The 26,253-nt window shown below is 36.3% G+C and overlaps 1 protein-coding gene across 1 annotated transcript in view; it reads left to right on the plus strand.

The window, feature by feature from the left end:
- LOC149180379 (FAM63A-like protein (DUF544)) overlaps positions 1 to 8,664 on the plus strand; it is a 216,988-nt gene extending 208,324 nt beyond the window's left edge. The window contains exons 13-14 of the mRNA XM_089416088.1: positions 8,010 to 8,062; positions 8,266 to 8,664. Coding sequence (XP_089272214.1) covers positions 8,010 to 8,062; positions 8,266 to 8,308 — 96 coding nt within the window. The 3' untranslated portion in view covers positions 8,309 to 8,664. The remainder of the gene's footprint in view (positions 1 to 8,009; positions 8,063 to 8,265) is intronic.
- Positions 8,665 to 26,253: the final 17,589 nt, after the last annotated feature.

The raw sequence follows: 26,253 nt of genomic DNA on the forward strand, positions 1-26,253 counted from the left end.
AAAAAATATAAAAAATATATATATTTTTAAAAAATCGCTCCGGGATTCGCTCCCAAACCGGGAGCTTCTGAAAATGGTCGCTCCCGCTCCCGCTCCCGCTCCCCGCTTCCGCTCCCGCTCCCAAGTAACATTGTTATATTTTCATGGTTCAACCTATCACTTCAATGCTATTCACTAGGTATACACCCCAAGGAAGTTGTTTGAGCTTTAATGAACTTCTTTAATCTAAGAATTTCCATATTGTTGTTGTTCAATGGGGCACCTTACTTAACTATCAATAATACTTGTCTAGGTAGGAGATTATTTCATTTATGCTAAGATGTTTCCCATTTTCCCCATTTTATCTTCTTCTTTCATCATACCATAAGTAGTGTATCAAGATTTCTCTTACCAATTCTTTTTAGTGTTGGTTGACATAGTTCTTTTTATTACCATTCTTCCCCTCTTAAGAAGTGACATCCTCGAAGCAAGATAACCAAATGGACATTATTAATGATTTCAACCACCATAAGTAAACAATCCACTAAATTCATTTTATATAACCTCAGTCATTCAATCATCTATAAAATATTAAGTCATCGTCACTACACAACTCATCTCGGTTTAATCTCAATGTCTTAAGCTCATACGTTCCCTTTCTAGTATATGGGAGAACTCCCTATAGCAACACAACACACTAGTTGATATTGATATTCTTCCCAATCAATGTTCATCCTAAGATCATAACCCTCATGACTTTTATTGATTCCATACCTCATTCATGCAAGATCCTCAACCAATGGACCATACTTTCATCCACCAATCTCAACAGGTCACCCATAATCCACAAAGAACAGTTTCATTTTTAAACACTAGCTTATCGTTGTACATGTCACCACAACAACAATGTCTCTATAGTTAATTCCAAATATATGTAATATGTCTCTTCTGATCTGATAATCACCCTATGAGTGACATCAGTTGAAGATTTATTAAATAAAGGTATTACAGACTCATGTGCTGGTGTGTGTTCTGTGTTATTTAAGCAACGGATCGATCAGATTGCCAATACACAGACATTTAAATGGAAAGATAGCAGAGAAATACAGTAAGCAAACACAAAGACACAAGAAATTAATAAGGAGTTCACCCTATCCTCCAGGGCTACGTCTCCGGTCCAACTTTCAGTGGTGGCCTTGTTTTATTGTGTCTTAAGCAGAGAATTACAATGCAGGGACTCAATGTGAGTTCTCCTGAAGCAAGTTTGCTTGGCAGGGTGGTTCTTGGATTCCCCAAGCCACTGGAGTGCACAGACTCTGTTTGCCTACCAGCTCTGTGACCTTTTGGTCTACAGTGAAAAGGGCCCAATGTGGTGCTCAGTGCGAACAGATCCTCACTAGGATGGCTTGAATCTTTTAAGCTCTTTGGTGCTCGACGTTGCCTTTGGTCAACTCGACCCTCTGTCTTTTTCTGTTTTGCTTCACTGTCTTCTTTTTCTGTGTACTGTCCTCCTCTCGGGGTTCTGGTTTCTCTGTCTCTCTGACTGACTTCGATTGACTGTCTCTAACTGTGTATTCTGTCTCTGTTCATGGCTTTTAGCCATTCGTTCCCATGTCTGTTCGGTTCCTCTTCCGCCTCTGTCGATTCACCTTTTGCAGTTGTGCTTGGAGTTCCTTGTTTGGCATCATCATCAGCGCTCAGGGAGTGGCCACATGTCTTCCTCTAAACGACGCCAGCCTGCTTCGTTGGTTCATTTCTTCAGTTACATCGTGGATGAAATCTTTCTCCACTGTGGCGGTCAAAACGGACCTCAATCCTTCTGAAATGCGGCTTAATCCCTCGTCAATTCCGCTTCCCCCATCGGGCGTGATCTCAGCTGTTAGATCTGGGGCCTCCAGATCCGACGCCATACGCACATTTCGCGCGGTTGACTTGCTTAACCGTTAGCGCGCGATCAACGACGGTTTTCTGTCACCTCCGCTTGCCACGCGTCGATCGTTGAGTGGGATTGCTCCGCTTCCATCAAAAACTGCTTACCGTTTGAGGGCACCCCGATCAATACCACCGGTTTCCAGAGCGTGGGACCTGCCTTTGTCCTTTTAGTGCTGTTCGCTTTTTCGCCTGCGGTTCTCCGGCTTCCCATGCGTCCGTGTGCTCGGGGCTTCCCCATTTCAGCCCTGTTCGCCCAGCGATGCGCGATTAAAAACCTCCTTATTTTCGCGATCTGGGCCTCCCAAGGGCTACTTTGACCTCCTGCGCAGTCTCCATGGGTCTCGGTCAGTGCGCTTTCACCGAGGTCCTCGTCGTTCCACGCTGGCTGCCATTGCCACTGGTTCAGGGAGTTTTTGATTATTATTTTGGAATTTCTTAGCAGTTTGTCCAGACCTGATATAGTGATGGTTCTTTGACAGTTCTTTATGGATCCAATTCGGATCATCTTCACCACTAGTGATCATTTCATGGCCTTGTATATTGATACATGTATATTCTCCACATCCACTTCTCAAGTTGTACCAGTAGAAAAAATTATCAAATTGTGCCATTTTGAAATGATATAAGATTAGCTAAAATCTTATGTCAATTACAATATTGATTTCATAAATGATCTCTTCATATCACCCTGAATTTATGTCATAGTTGAATATCCATTACCCATTAAAAAAATATTTATATTATTTCTTATCATTCTTTATAGCATATATACTTATATTAAAATTTAAAACCCTTAAACCCTTATTTCTTCTTTCATATATGCACATTCAAAAAAACAAGTTCAATCAATGACAACCTTTATACACATTCAAAAAACAAGTTCAATCCACATTCAAAAAACAAGTTCAATCAATGACAAAATATATATTTTTTATAAATAATGTATAATTCAAACTTAAACCTAAACTTAATAATGTATTTTACCATATGTATCCAATTAATTTAAATTCTCTTTCTATTTTCTATTTAAAATTGTTTTCGTTTATCTAGTTAATTTAAATTCTCTTTCTATTTAAGATTGATCTAGTTCATTGAAAAAAAAAAGAGTAAACATATATAAACAAATTTTTATATAAATACAAATTTTATATTTAAACTACCACCCATAAATAAATAGAGATATAAATATAGAGTGTAAGACAATCATATATTAATAAAATTTATATTTAAACTACCACCGCTCTGAAAGTTATTGTGTACATCATACCAAAAGCCCCACAGCACAAAGGAAGGCTTTTACTGAATTTTTTTTGGACCCATTTAGCTTACTGTGCCATATTAATATAGAAAAAGGCTTTAATGAAGCTTTACTTCCTACCGTATCCTAAACAAATTTTACTAATATATCTATTTCTTGAACACAATTTCTAATGGTTGAAAGTGTGACACAAAGCACACCGCGTGGATTATATGAATGACATAATGTAGTGATACAAAGGGAGATGCGTGCATAAATCTATGTTTCCAATCTTCTATTAGCATTCGACTGCCACCTAAGAGGCTAAATTTTTTTCGGTTTTTGAAGATTTTGAGTAGGCGTATGGTGAATAGGTTATTAGCAGTACTTCGCGTGTTTTCCGAAGAGGGTGAATGGTTATGATACTGTTAATTGAAGCCACAACTCAACGAAAATAGTTATAAAAACCCAGCCTCAAATCTTAAATGTATATAAACCTCGAAAGCATTGATTAAACCAAGCCAAATAGAAAATCAAAATTCAGCAAGCGGTATCTATAAAATTCTCAAAACCTTCAACTTAACATAAATTTAAAGCTAAAATTAAGAACACAAAATGATGAAAGGCTAAAAACCTCAAATATTCAAGAAAACTGACCAAAGATAAATCATCGCTAATAGATGAATAAGTAAGAAAAAAAAGAAGAGAAGCCAACAACAAAGATGGAAAGAAAACAAACAAAACACAACGTAGCCTTCTAAAGAAACGCTACAAGCGACAGTTCGGAAAGATTGGACTCAAATTCCCAGAGACTAAAAATTGGGAAGTTGAATCTTATCCATTTTGAAATTATTTGAAAAAGATGAAGAGTTTGGTATTGCACAAAACGGCTTAAATATCTGTAGAGTTTTGTTGAGGTTGGATATAAAGACAGGTTGTGCATCTAGTTGGAATTTGGGGTTACCCACACAAAAACGGTAAAACCATATCATTAAACCCTAACCCCGAAAACACAACAGTATCCTCATAATACTTACATCAATCGAAGCTAGTTGTCAAATGAAAACCTGTCAAAATTCCTCGAGAATTCGGTCGCTCTGGTTGCAGGCAATTTTGCCATCAAAATCACCCCTAGTGATTTATGACCACTAGGCCTCAACTCACATCTCGAATCGGAGTTACGTGGTTTTTTTAATAAATTACATTAGTGGATGATTTCAGATAATGCATTTTTCAAATCTAATTCGACTAATAATTTGTAAACACAGTGATCGTTATTTAACCTGAAACAAGCAAGGGTTTCCAGGTTACGGTAAGTGTTGAATTTGGTTCTCTTTTGTGCTTTTTTTTTTTTAAGTAAAGAGAGAATGCCTTCTTTGAGTATGTTTTATATATTTTTTTTAATAATAAAATAAATTAGTAGATAAGAATATAAAAATTCAAAGGTTCAATAGAGTTGAAACTTTGTTCTGATACCATATGTAACGACATATGCAAACTAATTATATCAATTACGTGATTTATAATCAACATACAAATTATTAATTAGCTAACATAGAATTTTCGGAAATCATGAGCAGAGATGGCTTACCTGTAACGATGATATTCCTTACTTGAGACTCTGAAGTTGAACACTCTCTGAATTCTTCTAACCAAAACAAAGATTTTGGGGACAACTCTCCACCTAACCATAGGCTCAGCTGCACATAATCTTTCTACAACTGGCTACCTCCAAGCTCTCAATCAACGTACTATTGCTAGAAAATCCTTTGTCCCACAACGCTTTTCTCCCAAAAGAATGGATAAAGGAATGGATGAATCTCATCCTCTTCATTATCCATTAAATAGACCAAAATATGGAAAAGTGTCCGCATGCACATATTTCTTGTCAACATGCAACTTCTATTTCTTTATTTTAAGTTTTACTTAATTTGATATTTCTCTTAATTTAGCTTTTTGTTATTTATTCCTTTTTACTTTTTGTTAACTTTACTTATTCTTACTATTATTATAGTTTACTTTTATATATAGTTATTTAGAACTCTAGTGTATTATTTACTATTTTATTTATTTATTTATTATTATTATTATTTTTCAAGGGTGGTTCACGGATACTGGGTGGCTGCTACATCCACGGGGAAAATTCAGGGAGATCAACCCGAAGGGATCTACCGCCAGCCAAACAAGCAAGGCCTGACCCCAAGGGTGTCGAGGAGATTTGATCCCGTGAACTCTCAACTGGCGAGGTACTTAACAATGGGAACTCGACCAACTGAGCTAATCCTTGGGACTTTATTTATTATTATTATATTCTCTTCATTATTTATTATTTATTTACTTATATTTTAATATTATATTATATTATTAGGGACATTACAACTAAGTCATTGCTACTATAGGTGGGATTCGGGAATGTCAGTGGAGAATATAGGATAGATACTATAAGTTAGAACAATGGATGGAAGAATTTTATAGCTTGTAACTGTCAATAATCCTCCATTTCATCATCATCAAAATCAACATCACTCCATTTCATCATCATCAAAATCAACTCACTACCACTGCACTTGTTTCCTTGTAACATTTTTCCACACTGGATTTGTCTCGAGCCTGCTGTCTTGCTAAAACATTGTTTTCTTCAGCATTTCAAGCTGCATTTGCAAGCCCACTTCCAGCAAATGGAACATTGGCAGAGCTTGATGAAATTGGAGGAGTGGGGACAACATCAAGGGCATTGCCCCCTTTTCTTTGACCTTGCCATTGATGATTGAGCATTGATTTCTGTGAAATGGGAAAAATGGACTGTTGTAGGAAAAAAATTGAAGACTAGTGGACAAAGCCACTTGCCCAGCACTTTATAACTACACAATAGCACGTAGCTACACTTCAAAATCCCTTAGATCTCTAACCTATTGAATGAAATGAAGTGACATGATTGACATATCACTCTTTTACGAGCTGCAGGTTTTTTTTCGAGGGAATCAGGTCAGAATCTCGAGACACAGATAGGGCATGTGCCCTATGAATAGGAGACACGTTCAATGTGTCACAAATTTGTGTCCTACATGTCAGATTCGTGACATGTGACCCTTTTGGACATGTCAGGTAAATTAACCTCGTCGGTAAGACATCTGCTTTTCCTCCTCTTCACCAAGTACAACATAGTGTTTCATTTGAAAACCCTGATCTCCAAATCTCCCAGAGATGAATCCAGCGTTTTAAAAATTGGAAGCGGTCTTCGAACAGGCCACCTATCAAACCAAGTTTGAACTGGAATTAGATCGAATTGGATTCAATAAATCTGTTTTTAAATAGATGCATAAGATAATTAATTTTTCAATGAAGATATTATTTTAAGATTCTACACCATGATTCCAAACCATTACTGACTATGAATATATGAACATCAAATCTTTGTTATTGTGGGTTCACTTCAACATGGGAGCCTTCAAACTCATCCAACACACGCATTGTTTTAGGGCACTATGCCCTCTTGGTTCAAACATGGGTCATTTGTATGACAACGCCTCGTCTCAACCCACCACAACTTGACAGAGTAATTTCTTCTTTAAGATGGAACATCAAAGTTAAATATTTTGCTTGGAGGTTTAGCAAACCTTGAAACTAAAAGAACTTTCTACACCCAACGCACCAGGAAAAGTTGACTTTGCACAAGACTTTTATTGGTAGTTAGGGTAAAACGAGCCCTTTGCATCTTTAGAAAGGAATCAGGTTCACACATCAGACAGACGTATCCATTGGTTCTGAGCTTTTGCAAATTCAGACAGCACAATTTACATTACCGGAATTGAAAATTACTGCAATTGAACAGGTATTACTAAATACACACATTTATGCTTATTGTATTGCATAAGGTATAATGCATTCTGAAATAACATAGCAGAATCCAGGACCTCAGGACTCAACAATGGCATTAGTTCTTGGTGAACAATAGACCATTGAACAAATATGCATATTCTTCTACAATCATATGGTACACCCTGGATCGACCTAGCTGATTCAAAATTTCAAATTGGGACTGGCCATTTTGTACCAGTTTGGTACAAAACCAGTACAAACCGACCCTCCTGTCTGGTTTATAGCTTGTTTAGTTTCTGTGTGCTGTCCAACTGGCAAGTTTGACTGGTTCTGGCTCGGACCAGGCTGGTTTTTAAAACGCTGGATGAAACCGCAACCCTAGTCTTCAAGATGCTCCAACAAATGCAAGAAGCCCTAGCGACTCTAGTAATTCTCCGAAGACGTGCTCCATTGGGTTCACTCCCCCTTGCATGAACATTGTTGTAACCCCGGTTGTTTTGGAACCAACTCCAAGCCTCTATACAAGCAGCCAAGCTACCCTGTATTCCTCCGCGATGCAAAATGCTGCCCCTAAATATGGCGCTGTCTAAGCAACTATCTCCATGTGGCCGACATGTAGAACATCACCAAAGCTGTCAAGTGATCTCCAACGTCCGAGGGAAGAGTACCAAGCAACCACCCAACTGAGGTCAAGCAACCTCCGAGTAAGCTATCTCCAACTTGCAAGTCCATCACGGAGCATCTTTAGAAACATACAACTCCATCATGGACCATGGAAGGGCTGAACATACACCATGTACGGCAAATGTACGGAAAATCTCATGAAGCACCCCCAAACATGGTGTAAACACTTTCGGAGTAACCTGAAGGCTGAAAGCTAACATGGACTAGGTTCTTCTTTTCTTGTTTTATTATGTGGATGATATGAATGATGAAATCAAGTCATATTGCAAATAAGATGCTGTCAAGTTCAGTTCTTTTCCCTTTAGATTTATCTGTATGCTTTGTTAGTATTTTAAATGTATTCGAAAGTCTTTTGCAGGTAACCAAGCCCAGCTCATCTACGTCCAAGCAGGAGTCAAAAAGCAAGGAGAGGTGTGTTGTAATGTGACATTCCCAGAAAGCTGCAATTGTATTTTCCTGTCTCTGTTAATATATATGATTTTGTTTTTTATTTGTTTCATAGCTGCATTCTATGTTGCTATACTTTATTGCCATAGCTCTGTAGCTAATGGGGCCAAAATCTTAGATCACTATACTTGATCATCTCTTGTGATGTAAGATATTATGTCCAGCAGGACGAGAGACGGCACAAATGGCTGGCATTGTCTTGCTGTATAGTTGCCCTAAACTTTCTGGTAGAATTTTTTTTGGCATGAGAAGTTCCTGAATATTATCTGTAAAACCAATATTTGGTGGGTCCAGTAATTTCTTTAGGGTACTTTGTTTCTGATGAGGTTCAATTTGGAATTAAAATGTCTTATAGTTATGTGCTTTGACATGCCATTTCCATCATTATCTGGAGATGGATCTAATTATGTATGATAAATATATGATTTTGTTGGAACATGATACTTTGTTTCCATCATGATTATATGTAACTAGTACAGGTTATATATGACCTGAGATGTAGGCATTCTGGTATATAATATCTCTTATTTTGCACTCAATGAGAGTGCAAAAAGCAGTTTACCGCATTTTGTATGGTTTCCAAGATTTCAAGGACATGGATGCAGATATCAAAAATATCCTTTCTGCTTTACTGCAATTTTATTTTTCAGAACCCAAAAATATCTAATTTAAATGGATGAGCATAGTTTGGGATTTGCCAGCAAAAGTAATTGTTTTCATAAGCAGACAAGCAGGGCATTTTTTGTTTCTTTGAGAGCAGCTTAAAACAGATTTGGATGCTAGTCAAAATGGATAATGGTGATTTCTGTCCAGCATAAGTGAATAGGAAAGGTGGATCTCAAATGATTTTGAATTATGGAGGTATACTTGGTAGATGCTGTAACCACCTTTTGTTTGTATTATCATTTATTTTTGCCATAAATAATTCATACCTGAAACCTTTGAAAAGATGACCCTTTTTTAGGTATGGATATCAATCACCAGTTGTTTTGATTGGTCTTATGCTGCTTTCTGTTAACTGTTTCACTTTGTAACCATTTCTTATTTGACATTAGTAAATTTAAGAACAGTTTGAATGAATTTTCATTGAGGTGGGGCTTTTTACTATTATGAATATTGGGGACAAGTATCAATGTTTTCCTGTAGAATGCTGTATCTGATGTTTCTGTGATTAGCCTTTTTCAAACATAGTCCCAGTCATGGATAGCATAATATTTTCCTGGAAAATACAATAGCTATTGTTTTTGTGATTAGCCATTTATGGATGTCAGTTGAAAGCCACACAGCTGATGTAGTATTTGATTTGTTTTGATATATGGTTCTGTTTTCTGGGTATGAAATTGCTTGTTGAATTGAGGCTTCTGTGATCCATAATATTTATAAGTAGAGCTTAATTGCTGTTGTATATTTTAACTTGATGAGTGTTTGCTTTGATTGCTTTAATAGTACAAATTGGATGCATTTTATTATCTCATTTTCGTATAGTAAATAGATAATTCTAGTACAAATAGAAAAAGATAAATATTTTCAGCGAAGCAATTTATAAAGACAGGGACAATACAGCAGCAATGTCAAAACGATTTGTGGGAGGGTCGGAAATTCAGCGCTATGGAGGTTATACTAGAAAGCAAAGCATTGATGGAGAGGACACTTTTTAACAGTCCAGTTAGAGTTGACTGGAATGACTGAAGCATATTCATCAGGAAATAAGGTGCTGATTGTATTTTAAAGGATTACATTGAGGCCGGGATTGTATCAGAAAATAAGGTTCTGATTATATTTAAATTCTTAAGGATTACATCGGGAAATTCTGATTGTATTGAACAGATTACATTGAGGCCTGGAATGCATCGGGAAATTCTGATTGTATTCAACAGATTACATTGAGGAATGGGCTGGGAAGTTCACTGAAAAATTATAAAAAGCTGTTTGCAAATGTCAGTCAATGTTTTGGGCAGGATTACACATTTTGTTGCAGAATATTGCAAGAAAAGCCAAATGGGCTTCTTGGCTTGCTGACATCCCATGCTCGTTAGAGGGTGTCATTTTGGTAAACCTTGGTGAATGGTTAGTGAACAAATTTTAATTGAACGATACAACGAGGTTCTGGTTTTATTATATTAATCACATTGAGTCCCTGACTGCAAATTAAATGTAAAGAGATGGGAGGCTGATTCTAAATGTCAGTCATTGTTTTGAGAAAGGATTACCCATCTGGCTGCAGAGTGTTGCAAGAACCAACAGGGCTTCTTAGCTAGGTACCATTCCATGGCTGTGAAAGGGTGTCATGTTGGAAATAAACCTTGATGAACTGTTAGTAAACAAATTGCATTTCAACAATGCATTCATAAATTCTGTTCAATATTGAACTTTCATTGGGAGTTGATACTGCGACTCTATTACTGGAGGTAGTATTGTTTTTCTGCGAGTATTCCGAGTCCTGACATAGGCAGAAGTTAGGTGTGAATAGTAATTGTATACAAACGTTACAAGTAAGCCGGTTATTCGTTTAGGTTTAGGTAAACTAAACTTTGGTTTATCCTTTTAATATGTATTTCGACGCTTTGGATAAGGCCACACAATATAAAAATTCATTTTTATATAAGCTAGCAAGTCCCTGCGATAGGGGCTATTTCCAATCACTTTGTAATCTGGTAGATACAAGATGATACAAGCAATAAGATCCCGACTAATTTGAAGGTCTTTAAACAAATTTCACTTGTACTAGCGTCATTGGTGATGCTAATCATTGACATTAATAATATTTCTATGGTTCCCGATTGCAAAATTTATATGCACGGCAGCAGGAAAATATTACACAATCTACTAATTCCGAATCTCATAAAACCAAACAGTATGAAAACTACTAATTTATTGAGCTCCGAGCAGAATATCTATCCTATAAAAGGAAAAAAATTGAGTTATTTCTCTTTGATCGATGGAATATAAAAGTTTTAATGGTTCCAATTCGTGGTGATGATGGTGATTTTTGGATGCAACTTCTTTGATTGTATATGGTACCCTCATCAATTTTTTCAGTGCAATAGTCATTTGAATTATGGTGTCTTCTTACAGTTCTAACCTTTTGTATCTGCAAAACAAGAATAATAAATAAATAGCTGTGCATGCTGAATTGGAAGGTTGCATGCCCATTTTTTAGGTGGGGAAACACCTTGGCTTGTCTTTAGAAGTTTGGCTACATTTTCTTTAGAATATAAATTGGAAGCTTCGCGACAAACATAGTCCTTCATACAACTGATGTCGAAGATGCTATATACCATACCACATTTATCTCTTGCATAGGTCCATCTCATATCTGGATCTAATAAGCATGGAGAGGAATTAAAAAGTGTAATAGAAGCACAAACCCAATGCTTCAAGATATAGGTTATGATGGATTTTTTATTATTATTAGTCACTATTATTATTATTATTTTTGTATGGCCATCTTTTAAAAAAATATTGTGATGGCCTGTATTTTTCAAATTTAGTTTATTAGCATAGTAGATAGGATACATGTATGTGGATTTTAGATGCACCTCATTAATCTTGGATTAATTTTCTCGAGGATCATTCTGATGACATTGGGTAAAAGGAATCCTTAATTCAAACATTTGAAATGAAATTTGAAGAGTTTTGATAATGTTTTGATTGATTTCATAATCTCTTTTCCATTTTTTAAAATTATTTTTCTCGGTAAGAAAATTCAGAATTGAGATAGCATTTTTATAGTTTATAAATGGTTGTGGATACATGCTAAAAGGAAAAAAATGGGGGAATTCTGTTCAGTTATGAATGTGGAAATTGAATTTGAAACTATTGACAGCTCAATCTCTAATTTATACCCGCATAATTAGATGTGAACATACCCTATCTATCGAGGGTCCACTTTTATAATAAAATGATTTTATTCCTCATTGATAAGTTGGTCATTATGAACAATATTATTTCTTCTTAATGTACTTTGGTTGCAAGATGACAATTGTATAATGATCTTATTTCCAGAGTGTCTTGCTACAATTTTGTTTCCTGTCCTGATTGATCACGACTTTCTTTGATATCAAGATACTGTTCATCTTCAATAACTTCAGCCTCCAAGGAATGCCTGCAAACTGGCATATTATTCTCAGAACAAAGTACAGAGATGTTTTCACTTGTATACGGGGCTTGTTCAGAGGCAGCAAAAACAGGTCCATTCCCTTCTATTTGCCACAAGTCTTCTAGGCAGCATCGAGTGATGTTGGTAGGATTTTCGCCTAGTTCATTTTTCATATTGAGAACAGAAAGTCTATCAGCGGGGGGTCCCAGATTTGTTCTCTGTTCTGCAAGTGCCATCACCATAGAGTCCGAACTATGTGCATCCATGATATACCTCCTTTTTGGCAGCAAGAGAGTTTGTTGCAGAGCTGTCATAGTTGCTTTTTCTCTAATTTAGAAGATCAAAAAAGGATTCCTGATCTTTAGCACATCATTTTGCATTGTACATCCATCTGCTTTGCGTAGATTTTCATCTTCATATGCTGCTGGGGTTGTGTATTGTCCCAAATGAAGAAAATTTGGAACAAGCACTTCACATCAAAATTGTCATTCACAAACAGAAGTTTGCCATGTAAAAAAAACAAATAGAGCACTGCAATCTCACAACACAATGAATAAGAAAACTCTCAGCTTTATTATATTAGATAACTGGAGTTTTACATATTAGATCACTGGAGTTTTACATTACACATACAACTGAGATAATCTGGCCTTAAACAGATCTACAACAATGCTACAAATCGGCCTCCAAAACAATCTGAAACAACACACTGTAACCTGTGAACCCTGAATGGATTCACCAAGGGAAGAGATGGATGCTCGTCCACTCTCACTGAATCACCTGACGGTTTCCGTCCTGGGGCCATTGTTGGAGTAGAGAACAGAGTTCTCAACCTCTCATACAAGAAACAAAACACAATCCAAGATGTCACCAAATGACTTTCTCCTTCTCTTTTATAGATCTCACAACCTCTAGAAGCATCTTATTTTATTATCTTTAGAAGGTCCTCCATTGACTTTATCAAGTGATGTTAGCCTCATTCTTTTATTAAAAACAATTATAAATCCAAGTAAAATAATTAATTAAATTAAATCATGAGAGTTAGTTCCTCAAACTAGGGAGTTTAGTTAGGAGGAGAGATTCTCTCCAACTAGTTCTTCTAAATTAGTGTGTAAGTTGAGAAATTGTCTCAAGCAAGTGAGTCTAAGATAGACGCACTATCTTAAGACTATTTGTTCATATATTTAAATGTATTATTAAATTATTTGAATAAGAGTGAGAAATACATGAGCATGAGAGACCACATGATGGCTCTCTGCCTTTTCCGCTAGTTTGTCTTTTGTGTGTTGCTGGTTTGATTATTGTGTGTTAATTTGCTCTGTGGGTTTCTATAGGGCTGTTTGATATTTCAACATGTGGTATCAGAGCTAAAGAATCCTCTCATGTGTGTAGAGAAAAATAGCTATATGAGGATTTGATGAGTGCATCGTATATAATTGTGTATTGTGTATGTATCAACTATATGGATCTGTGTTGAGGAGCGATCATAATGTGTAGCATGGGGAGAGAAGAGCCCTACAACATCATCGCAATTAGCTTTAGCCGCATTTAAAATTGAGAGCCACCAATTTCGAAGATGAATCGGTCTATATCAAGAAAACGGGAAAGCCACTTCCAGAGAGATTGAGAAGCGCCAAGCCTTGGCCCTTTTTAAAATACGCATTTTGTTCCATCGAGAAGTGCCAAGCCTTGGCCCTTCATTTTTGAACGCTGCCAATGCCTAATCAAGAATAAATCAAGAAGAAATAGAGTTTGTTGCTACCGAGATCAGAGACCCCTTGAAGAAAACCAAAGACTGGCTTGACACTTTTGACACCGCAGAGGAGCCTGCCCGAGCCTACAATGACGCTGTTAGATACATCAATTCGTTTGGACTTGCATAGAGAATGATGCGCATAGCTACTTACAATTGATACGTAGAGTGAAGATTTGCACGAGCCTTCATTGCTTCAATCTCTTCTGGTGAAGCCCTTGATATGCGCTCACTTATTTCAGCCATTTCTTCCTTGCGTACATTTTTCATCTGCTCTGCTGCAAATCTTATATCTTCAAGCTTCTTGGTATTTTTCTCTGGCGAAAGGATTTTTCTAACAATTTCCCCGAGTTCGTCTGGATTGATTGCTTTTGAAGTCAATTTCACATCACAATGCATATCTGCTGCAAAATGTCGAAGTCTTTACAATGCTGAGATGTTGACTCATCATCACAGTGTCGAGCTATTGGCCTCTTGGCTACCAGATCGATAAAGAATGAGATTTGATCTCAGATGAGATGGTTCAATAGCGGGTACACACTATTCCTCTGATGTATAAACAGGTATGTTCTCATATGCATTATCCTCAATCAACAAGTTCGATGAGATAGCTATCAGTTTTTGACCCTTCAACAGTCGGTGAAGTTAAAAAACTTGAGTTGAAAAGATCTTCTGCTGCCTTAGAATCGCTTTCCGGACTCTCCAAAATTCTTTCTGCCCAATTGCTGCTATAACATTATTTGGAGTGATATCAAAGATATGGATTGAATCTACCATTGATGAATCAGAGTTATGGTCAGATGGATCACCCTTTCCAACATCACGAGGTCCTGAATCAACTACCATACTCTGATGGTCATTGCATGGCTTAGATTTACACTGATCTCGTAAACTTTCATCGTGCCTTTGAATACCATCCATTGCATTTTGTAGGTCTCTAGAGGTATTTTCCCCAGCATATTGCAATTCAACACAAGCCAAACTAGATTTGAAGGCTTCATGTATCCCGTGGCTCTGCCCGACACCCATGGATTAGGTTGAGATTTTGAAACCCCTGGGTTACTGTAACTTGCTGTTCCAGATAAATGTTCTCTGCTTTTGGCTAGAGCACACTTTTTTGACTTGTCAGACTCTGTTGCAGTGATATTAGTGCAAGATATCAAATTTTGTCCCAAAAACTGGCTTGGATAATTTACAGTTGCATAAGAATTTGGAGAAACATAATATGGCGTATACATACAGCTCCCATAATCAATTAAGTTCATAAGCACAAAGCGTCACATCTTCGACTTGATAAAAACAATCTTCTGCAACAACATTTCACAACAACGAATTCATGCCATCAAGTTAAGGACACTACACACTCAAGCATTTCAAAGTACAATTGCAATCAACCTCATCAACTGAATTGTACGGGTGCATTCTCGGTTGTAACCGATACCCTAATTTAAATTGTTAAGGTGGATATAAGTAAGTCTTCAACTAAGTCATCAAGATTGAACTTGTCATTTGTCTCTTGGGTGCATTTTCGACAGTGTTCGACACCCTTCCTTTTTTTTTCTTCAGTGCATTCAGTGAGTACATTCAAGAAAGCACCAAGTGTCAATAAAACAATCAAGCGAGTTCAAGCACATAATCAAGCAAGCAATCATCTTCAAACGAGCATGGACTCTAGTCTTCAAGTAAGCATCAAAACAAGCATGTATCTACAACAAGCGAGCCTGTGTAAAGTTCATTAAAGCATTTATAATGTTTCATTCAAGCAAAGCGATCGTCATCAAGCGAGCGTACAATCAACAATTCAAACAAGTGTTCAAAAGCATCAGCAATCAACAACCAGTACAAGCGAGCGTGTCATTTCAATGATCGACTCAAGTGAGCAATTTTTTCAAGAACGACTTCTACGACAAGCGAGCCTGACTTCAAAGTATGCAAGGCAACATGGTGACACACATTTAGTTGTCTCAAATTCTTCACAATTTAATGTTATCATCAACTGACGACATGGTGCACATCAACAAAACCACTCTTGTTGACATTCAAGTGCATCTTCAACATGCACATGAAACGATTGAGTTCCTTCAACTAGAATCGCAACTGCAGAGAATTGAGTTGCAAGAGAAGCGTGTTGCTTCCAAGTCTTTTCCAGATACAGCTGATCATTCGAACTCATTCATCCAACCAATTTCAAGTGTTGAAGTTGTTCCAATGCAACTTTTTTCCAAACCCATCATCAAGCCATGGGAAGAAATCCAAAGTAATCGAAATCAACGTGGCTTAGGATATGTCGAAGATGACGACAACTTACATATCCTTGATTATTCAAAGCCCATTCAGTTCGTTAGTGCCAGATTACTTGAACATATCACCTCAGCAAGTTCTCTGCAAGTTGCAGACAGACATCAATGCAGACAAACTGAAAGTGCAGACGAATAGAAATGCATGCAAACTCTAGTCCTTGATTATTCAAAGCCCATTCAGTTCGTTAGTGCCAGATTACTTGAACATATCACCTCAACAAGTTCTCTGCAAGTTGCAGACAGACATCAATGCAGACAAACTGAAAGTGCAGACGAATAGAAATGCATGCAAACTCTAGTTGCAGACAAACCGAAATGTTCTCATTGTCAAAGAATTAGTCATCTGGAAGATCAGTGTTTTGATCTTCATCCTTGCCACCATTGTGGCAAGTCAAATCATTCATCAGAGAAATGTAGCAAACAACAACAGTCAGCTAGATTGAAGAGAGATTATTCATGGATTGATCCCTGGGAATGGTCATCCATAGCCAGAAGATTGTATAAGTTTTACAATCGCATTCACTCACACATAATGCAACCCACAGTAAAAATGAAGAAGGTACTCTTGTGCAGTTGAATGGGGGAGTACACCAGTGAAACACTCCTACACCTGAAGGGGGGGAGTTCAGAGTTCCGATATCATTTGGACAAGATTGCCTCTCCTTTCAGCTGACAAAGGGGGGAAAATGTTAATGAAATTGACAAGTGGTTGTCAAACTGAAAGTCTCGACAACATCAACGAAGCAACCAATGGGCATCTTCATCAGTCAGCGGGCATTTTTCATCAGCAATGAGCATCAACAAATTCGCCAGTGGGTGACCAACAAGAAAGCAACAGTGAGTAGCTTTCATTATAGCAAAAGCAACATTGAGTTGTTTTTCAACATCTTCAGCCAGTGGGCGATCATCATCAACAAATACGCTAGTGGGCGTTCATCAAATTGTATCAGTGGACACCAAATGCTATTTTCAAGAAAAGGACAGTTGGATCCTTTTGCAGCTTGCATGTGATGGAGTTGTCAAGCGACATTTAGAGATGAATTAGGCATGCAGCCAATTCATGTTCTCTTCAGATTTGAGTTTTTTTCAGCATCCAGATTTGGCGATTTTTTTTTTCAAGCAATGATTTTTGTGGAGCAACTTAAGACTTGGAAGATGGTTCCTTGTTCTTTTTGGATTTATCATTGAGGGGGGGAATGTTAGCCTCACTCTCTTATTAAAAACAATTATAAATCCAAATAAAATAATTAATTAAATTTTATCATGAGAGTTAGTTTCTCAAACTAGGGAGTTTAGTTAGGAGGAGAGATTCTCTCCAACTAGTGCTCCTAAATTAGTGTGTAAGTTGAGAAATTGTCTCAACCAAGTGAGTCTAAGATAGACACACTATCTTAAGACCACTTGCTCATGTATTTAAATGTATTATTAAATTCTTTGAATAAGAGTGAGAAATACATGAGCATGAGAGACCACATGATGGTTCTCTGCCTTTTCCGCCATGTCAGTTTTCTGAGTGTGAATATTTATTTTATGTGTGTGTTTAATATGGCTTAGTGGTTTAAACAAGTGACCCTTTAATTTCATTTCATTTTGCTTAAGTCACTTTTGGCCTTTTTTCTCCAATTAATTATTTTTCCTTAATTAAATGACTAATTAAAGTCAATGTTAACTAAGGAAAATGACAAATCATCCACCATACTTTCTTCGGCCACTGGAAGTCTCTTCTCAACTTCCCATCTTGTATATTTTCTCGTTCCGGTTCCAATGAGCTATTACACTAAGGTGTTCCATCAATTAATCTCTTCGGAATGCCACCTCGAGCTTATGTGGACTGTTAACAAGTGTGAGAGAAACCACCAGTAATGTCAATGGCTCTCAGAGTACCTAGTACAATCCATGAAATGTGAATAAATGAGCTTAAGTCAAACGTGTCATGGAATCATTCGATCGAAAGTCAATGATGCAACCTATCGTCGAAGGCGAGAAAACTGCCATTAGGGCATGCAGTTTTCAAGGCACTGACGATTTCTAGATCAACTTTCTAGATAATGAGCTAAAGTCGATAGAAAGCGATCCGTCGTAGGCAAGCCCACAATAAGAAATCATAGATCAAGTTTTGAAGAAATATATTGGCAAGGACTGACTCAAGGATGGTCAAAATGGATGACAGATATCTTGCAGATGAATGGTTTGTTTGAACTGTTCTCTCGAACACATAATGACAATACAAATGGTTTGGTGACAATTGAACGAAAGCTAATACTCAGAAACCAGCTGAAGACTTTCAATGTGGTTTGATTAATTATTAGACAAAGGATTTTCCCAACCCAGGTGAACATAAAGTGTCATTGATGGTTTTTTAAAAAAGTGTAACAAACAGGTTCATTTTTTTCTCTTTCCCCCCACCATTTCTGGCAAGTACCTCTTTATTTATGACAAGCTTGAGGAGGATAACATTTGCTTGTTTATAAGCTCATCCTTCGGATGAGTCCAACTTAGTTTAAAATTCGAACCCTAAAAAGGAGTGGTTCGTTCCTGTTTAAAATTGAACAGGTCCTTCATTGTTAAATTTTAACGAGTCCAGTATAGGAAAAACTCGGTGTTTTTCAATTTTAGGGAGTCAGAAGAAAAACTTAAGAAAACTCCTTGGGGGCACTTTTTCGTAAATTAATCCCTCAGGTCCGAAAAAGGATAAAATAATACAAGATGGATGACATTTCCAATATTTTAACGAGTTGGAAAAGACAAGCACTCGAAAATATTTTCATATTTAACGAGTCTGAAAAGGGTTTAAATAGGACTCTATTGATCGTAATTAGTCAACATATACCTTTTTCGTAAATAGTCCATTTCTGTTCGTAAAAGGGGTAAACTTATACTGAAGGGACGATTATTCATTTATTTTAACAAGTTCAAACAATCAAGTGTTCGACAATCTTTTCAATTTTCGAGAGTCTAAAAAGAGCTTAAAGAAGACTCCAATGTTTCGCTTTTTCCCTTTTTCATAAATGGTTTGCGAAACCAAAGATTCTGGGCTCGATCCCCAGTGGAATCGCCAATTTGTTGGGCTTTTAAATCGATCTTGTAGACAAGACCGATCTCCCTAGTATCAGAAGATAGTCTAGCAACAAACAGACAAACAAACCTATCTTTCTCTAGACATATGTGATTTATAAGTAAATACTACAAAGGTGTTAAGATCCTACCTTAGATCCAGTGCTTGTTCGTAGTAGTCATCCTCCAGTCGTTCGAAAGAGTTACCTTTGAAGACCTGCAATCACAAACAATCAAACATTAAATAGCACCTTTATAACAAATATTATAAATCATGTCTATTATGCTGATCAAGGAATCCAAAAAATAAACCATGAATTAACAACTTATTGAGAAAAACAAATGTATTTGTATTAACTTTGAATAGTAGAATAACTTTACAACCTTTTCAACGTTGATGTTGAACAAGCTCTTCTTGGGGTCCAAAACAAGAATTTCGTTTACTTTGACAAGTCTTGCACTCTTCCAAATGAGATACATAGAGGTATGTAATCTCTCCTCATAAAATCTCAACTAAAGAAGACTAAGTTCCAGCAGCATTTCACCTCAAAAATACTAAGCTTCTAACTCCCTAGTGACCAGCTCAATGGCTCTTTTTATAGTGCAGAGGAGGAGGTTACTGGTCCACCTATGAAATGATAGAATCCTCTTTCAAAGGAATAAGCTCCTCACATCAAGGGATTAGCTCTTTAAGGTATGGGTTACATGAACCCTAAAAGAGTGAACTTGCCACCTCAATATTCCTTCCAGAAGCTTCTAGAAATAACCGAAAGTGAGTTTTTTTAGAGTATACTTGCTCCTTTTTAACTTTTACAGGGGTTCGCACCTTTAACACAGAGACAGTGCGGTCAGGTGCACAGGAGACATGACCATTAGGTGCGGGACCACAGGCAAGACAAAGAGAAAGTGCGGAACCAGAGTTTTAAGAACTTTTGAGAGCTTTTCTCTTATTTTCTAGACTTGATATGAGGAACTGATGTTTTAGACTTGTAGAGGAGGAAAGTATGAGTGGTAATGAACTCACACAGATAGCAGAATGTCAAGGTGACAATTTTTAGTGCAACAAATGCATATCTGGGCTACTGTTGTCAACTCCACATGACTGCTCGTGCTCCTCAACGGTATCATCGTATGAACCCATGGACTCGTCCAAAGAAGAATCCTCTCCCTGAAAGTCAGAAGGAATCTCCTCCTACTCTACCAATGTCATCCCCTTAGCGTCACTAAGGGAGTGGTCAGGTCCCAAAGGCCCTTTGCAGACAAGGCAAAGTCCCTTTCTCCTCATCTCATTCTTGCTGCATGATCCCTCAAAACTGGTAAGCTCCTCCCTGGTTAACTATCTCCTGAATAACCCAATGTTATGTTCAACTAACCTTTCGACAACTCATAAGCAGTAAGTGAGACCAATTACTCGATCCTCGAAATAGACAATAATAGAGACTGCAACTCCCGACAAATGGCATCACGACCTCTCATACATGATGACAAGATGGACTGTATGTGTGCTATGATTGTATCAGGATGATGTTTCCTAACGCTGAAGAAGCATTGGAACATCTACAAGATCAATCTGTCACACTCTAGATAAAACATGATTTCATAAGTCCTAGTCATGGCCATAACTCCTAAAATCTCAAGCTTCTTCCCAAAGGTAGAGCTTGCGGTGTGGTCCAAGTCTTGGAAAGTTTCTACTACCAGTTTGAAAACTCTCCTCATAACATTATCATTGTAAGGAGCTATAGGGGTGGGTAGTCTCACAATGTTGCTGAGACAAGATGCGGATGGAAGTCTAACCCCTTCACAAGGTTCCTCCAAAAACTTGTGTTGTATTAAAGCTAGCATGGCAGGTTTCAAAGCCCACAACAACTTTTTCCCTTCTAATTGGTTCACTTTGGAAATAAGTGCATCCAATTCATCTAGTTTGAAAAGGGCTTTCCATGTGACTCTCATGTGTTTCAAATCTGATCCAAGTGCAAGGATTTTGTGTCCAATCTCCGGCTTCTGAAAATCATTTGGTTGTTCTTTCTGAAGGATGGCATAAACTCCCCTTGACAAAGGTCTATTGTTAGGTCCATATGGAAATTTACTGAGGTACTGTTGTGTTGGTGTACAAGGTATTTGAGAAACTCCATTGTTCAACCAACATATATGGATATAATGGTAATACAAAGCTACTACAACAACATGTAAGAAACTGATATATTTTAGCAGCAAATTGTGATCATTACTTGGGACATTTTTCACATATTATGGCAAACTAATCATGATAACAATACATGGTATAATTCAAATCAATTTTCTTCCTATACAATTGATCTAGAGATACATCCCTTGGACCATTGAATAATACCCAATATAAACTTGACAACAAACAAAGTATATTTTCAAGCATACAACCAACAATAACTTTGCAATAGAGGAACCTGAGTTACGATTTGGCACTTGTTTTGAGGATATAATTTATTTCTTTGGTCCAAATTCTAAGAAATTTTGTCCTCTGATAATGATTACCTTTGTTAGGATGAGTTTCAGTGTGCAGGATATGTCAAGGTTTGAGGCAATCCTCAAGAGAGATGAATTTCTATCCTTGCTAAAGAGAAAAATCTGACCCATATGTTGTACACATCATTTCTGGAAAATGCACTCACTGGCAAATTAGATGTGTAATCTTCTCAGGTTTAGCTACAAAAGGTAAAACCAACTTAGCCTCTGAACAAGCTGCTATAGGAATCATATCAACTTGTTTCTCTAAGGCTATGCTGCTACATGCATAGGGAAAGATGATTGCAAACAATTCAATGGCTCCTTGGCTAGAAAAAAAAAAACTTCCTTCTGACTAGGGTTAGCACCAAAATTCTCCAACAAATAGCCACTAGGGAATGCGCAACTAGTGCCATTGGATTTTTTGGTTTGTGCACAGCGTTGTTTCTTCAATTTGATGCTCAATCTTTAACAAATTGTCGTCATAAAGCTCCCAAGAGCACCGACCTCTTATCCTTTTGTCTTTTTTCCTTAATCACAGTTACAATAAAACCACACATTGCCGCCCAACGAAGAGTATGTGTATAGCCAACCAATGAGTCGTATCTCTGCTACAGGAAAAGCTTTACGACCACGCTCCTTTGTGACTAACGATAAGCTACAACATTGAACATACCCAATCCTTCAATGAATATGCAATCACCGTGCAAGGGAACAATGGGCAAAGGGTGATTCCTCCATCACCCACATTCAACACTTTACAAATGCACTGCCACAAGAATGACATGTAACGTAGAAGATTGGTATAGTTTCTCCCTGTTAAACTTGTTCTTCAAGTCTGAACTTTGATCGCCTTTTAGAACAAACATAATTCTGCCTCAGTCATGGAGATCTTTGCTACACAATTTGTCCCAACGATTAAGAAGTATTCGACCTTCTTATATTTATTGTTGTCAAAATATTTCGGGTTGAGACCACTGCAAATGGCCCTTCTCCTTATAAATTTCGGCCTATATTAATGGGTATTGAAACCCTCAAGAAAATTCTTCTCTCCTTTATTGTAAGAACTCGATCTTCAGATCTGCTGCTCACTACAACAAAACATGCAATTTGCATCAGATTTAGCACCAAATTTTAGTGCATTTTTTTCTCAATTGGGGTGAGCAACCTGGCGTTAAATCTGGCTCTATTGTACAATTTTTAAAGCGTCTTTTTTTGCACCAATTTTCTTTATTTTTTTTTTATTTTTTTTTTACGACAAATTTTGCATCATATTTTGCACTAAGATTTGCATTTGGTTTTACAAATTTTTCTTCTAGTTTTGTGCCATTTTTTGCATCTATTTTTGCATCATTTTTTGCTTGTATTTTTGTGCCATTCTTTGCTTCTTGTTTAGTGTCATAATTTGCATAGAGTTTTACACCATCTTTTGCATCTGATTTAGTGCATTTTTTTGCATCCAGTTTGTGCCAATTTTTGCATATAGTCTTATGCCATTTTTTGCTTCTAATTTTGTACTTATTTTTATATATATTTTTGCGCTAGTTTTTTCTGCCTTTTTTTACACCATTTTTTCATCCAATTTTGCACCATATGTTCAATCTGATTTAGTGCCAAAATTTGCATCCATCTTTGCACCATTTTTTGCATCCACTTTTGCATTTTATTTGTCTTCTTTTTTTGCATCCTATTTTGCATCATTTGTTGCATCCAATTTATCATCATTTTTAACACCTTTTCTTTCATCTAATTTTGCACCCTTTTGAGCATCTAAATTTGCATCCTATGTTGAACCATGTGTTGCGTCCACCTTTGCATCACATTTTGTGTCTAATGTTACATTATATTTTGAGCCATTTTTTAGTCTACTTTTGCATTTGTTTTTGCACCAAGTTTTGAATCATTTGTTGCACCTCATTTTGCATCTAATGTTGGATCTCAATTTTCATCCAAATTTGAGTCATTTTTGTGTCCAATTTTGCACCATTTTTTATGTCCAATTTTGCATCCCTTTTGGTGTCTAATTTTGCATCTTTTTTGGCATCCAAATTTGCACCATTTTTTCTACCACATTTTGTGTCCACATTTGCATCTCATTTTGCACCTAGATTTTAGTTTGAATTTTCATCTAGTTAAGCATCATTTTTCGCATTCTTGGTTTCACCCTTTTTAGTCCCATTTCACATCTTGTTTTGTGTCTTTTCCTACATCCTTTTTGCACCCAATTTTGCATCTTCATTTTTGTGTTTCTTTTTGCATCCTTGTTTGCACCCAATTTGGTATCTTTTTCTATGCCCTATTTTGTTCCCTTCTTTGTGTCTAGTGTTGCACCTTTTTTTAATTCTACTTTGAAACCCTTTTTGTGTCATTGTTTGCATCTTGTTTTAATGGCTAGTTTAACATCCAATTCTACTCCCAATTTTGCATCCGTGGTTACATCCACTTTTGGCTTTTTGTTTAGAGTTTTACTTTTTTTTTCCATTTATGACCTCCTTTATGGATTCATTTTACTAATTGCAATTACATAGTGAAATATATTATAGTTTCTAAATATCATTTTTCTGTAGGGTTTAATGCATGGTTAGATGAACATAAAACTTTGTCACTGTATCCTGGAAACATAGGATAGAGTGATTAAGAGAAAAGTTGTTCTAAGGCTTGTGGTTCTTAGTAGATCAAGATGTAGAGTATAGATTAAGAAAAAGAGAAGGAATTCGTGTGATTCATCGCATGCAAGTCTTGTTGGAGTTTTTAGTGTAGCTGGGAAATGCTCCTAGCTAGCTCCAAAGCTTGATCCTACACATAAGAGAGAGAACAAAGCACCCTTTACAACATAATATCTTGATAATCAAAACTATTAGAAACATATAAATATTACTGAATAAATAAACATAAACAAAAATCTCATACATTTATTAGTTAAATAGAATAATTACAGAATGAATGACAACATATGGAAGGAAGAACAAATGATCTATATTAATAAAGGATTTGGAGGAAAGTTACGACCATGAGATGCAGTTGCAGTAGCACCTCCCCCAACTCCTAGCTCCAAAACTCTCCCTCTCAAGATAGATCTCAGTAGTGTGACAATACAAGAATTCCCATCCTTTTCTCAATGGCCAAGTCTCCAATATATAGGAAAGTGAAGGCTATGAAGACATTAGTTCAATTTGGGTAAAAGCTTTTGGGTGAATAACGTTTCCTCATATAAAAATGGCCTTTTCCACTTTTTAGATGCTTTTGTGCTTAGGAAAAATCTTCCCCATGCTTTATGGCTCTCTCCCGCTTTTGTATGCTTTTATTTCTTAGGAAAGAGCTAAAGATGAGGATAAAGAGATCACATTCCATCATACGAGTTTTTGAAAGTGAACAAGAGTGTCAAATTCTAGTTAACTTGAGATTTTTTCCTTGTCACTGAGAGAGAATTTTGGTAACAAAAGTTAGATGAAGGGGACAACTCGTTGTAGACTAAGATAATGTGGTATTTCAACCAACAACATAGTATTCTCCTCCAAGATGATGAGGAGGCATTTTCATGTATAACACATTTAATAAGATATCACAATTCAAATTATTAACTTAATATTTGTAAACAAATTTAAGGGTAATTGACAACATTCATAAAGGGGTATTTCAACCAACAAAATAGTATTCTCCTCTAAGATGATGAGGATGTATTTTCATGTATAACGCATTTAAGAAGATATCACAATTCAAATTGTTAACTTAATATTTGTAAACAAATTTAAGGGTAATTGACAACAATCATAAAAAGATAACAGTATCCTCATATATAACAATTCTCCATCAAAAAATCATTGACAATTTTCAATATACATATATGACTACTAAATCAACACTTATTGCAAATATCATTATTCCAAGGTAAATTCACAACATTACATCCAAAAATAGTAATATCATCATACATAATGATTCTCCATAAAAAAGCATTGACAATTTTCAACACATATATAAAGTAACAAGATAATACTAATAATATCCTCATCATCTTTAATCAAATCAACTAAGATTCAAATGTGTGATTATCAGATCAAAATATTTCGTGAATACCATTATTCTAAGGTAAATTCACAACATCCATCAAAAGATAGTAATATCATCATACATAATAATTCTCCATCAAAATAATGTTGATAATTTTCAATATATACATAAAATAACAAGATAAAAATGATAATATCATCATCATATTTAATCAAATCAACTAAAAGTCAATGTATGATTACAAAATAAAAATGTTTCATAGATATCATTATTCTAAGGTAAATTCACAACATCCATGAAAAATAGAAATCTCATCATACACAATAATTATTCATAAAAAAATGTAAACAATTTTCAACATATTCATAAGGTAACAAGATAGTACTGATAGTATCATCATCACTATTTGAATCAAACAAAATTCAAATGTATGATTACCATATTAAGACATCCCAAC

Source organism: Pinus tabuliformis, chromosome 3_2 (genome assembly GCF_031772625.1).
Source record: "Pinus tabuliformis cultivar Carrire ecotype Pingquan chromosome 3_2, CPIR1, whole genome shotgun sequence".
In the NCBI taxonomy this organism is placed as follows: domain Eukaryota; kingdom Viridiplantae; phylum Streptophyta; class Pinopsida; order Pinales; family Pinaceae; genus Pinus; species Pinus tabuliformis.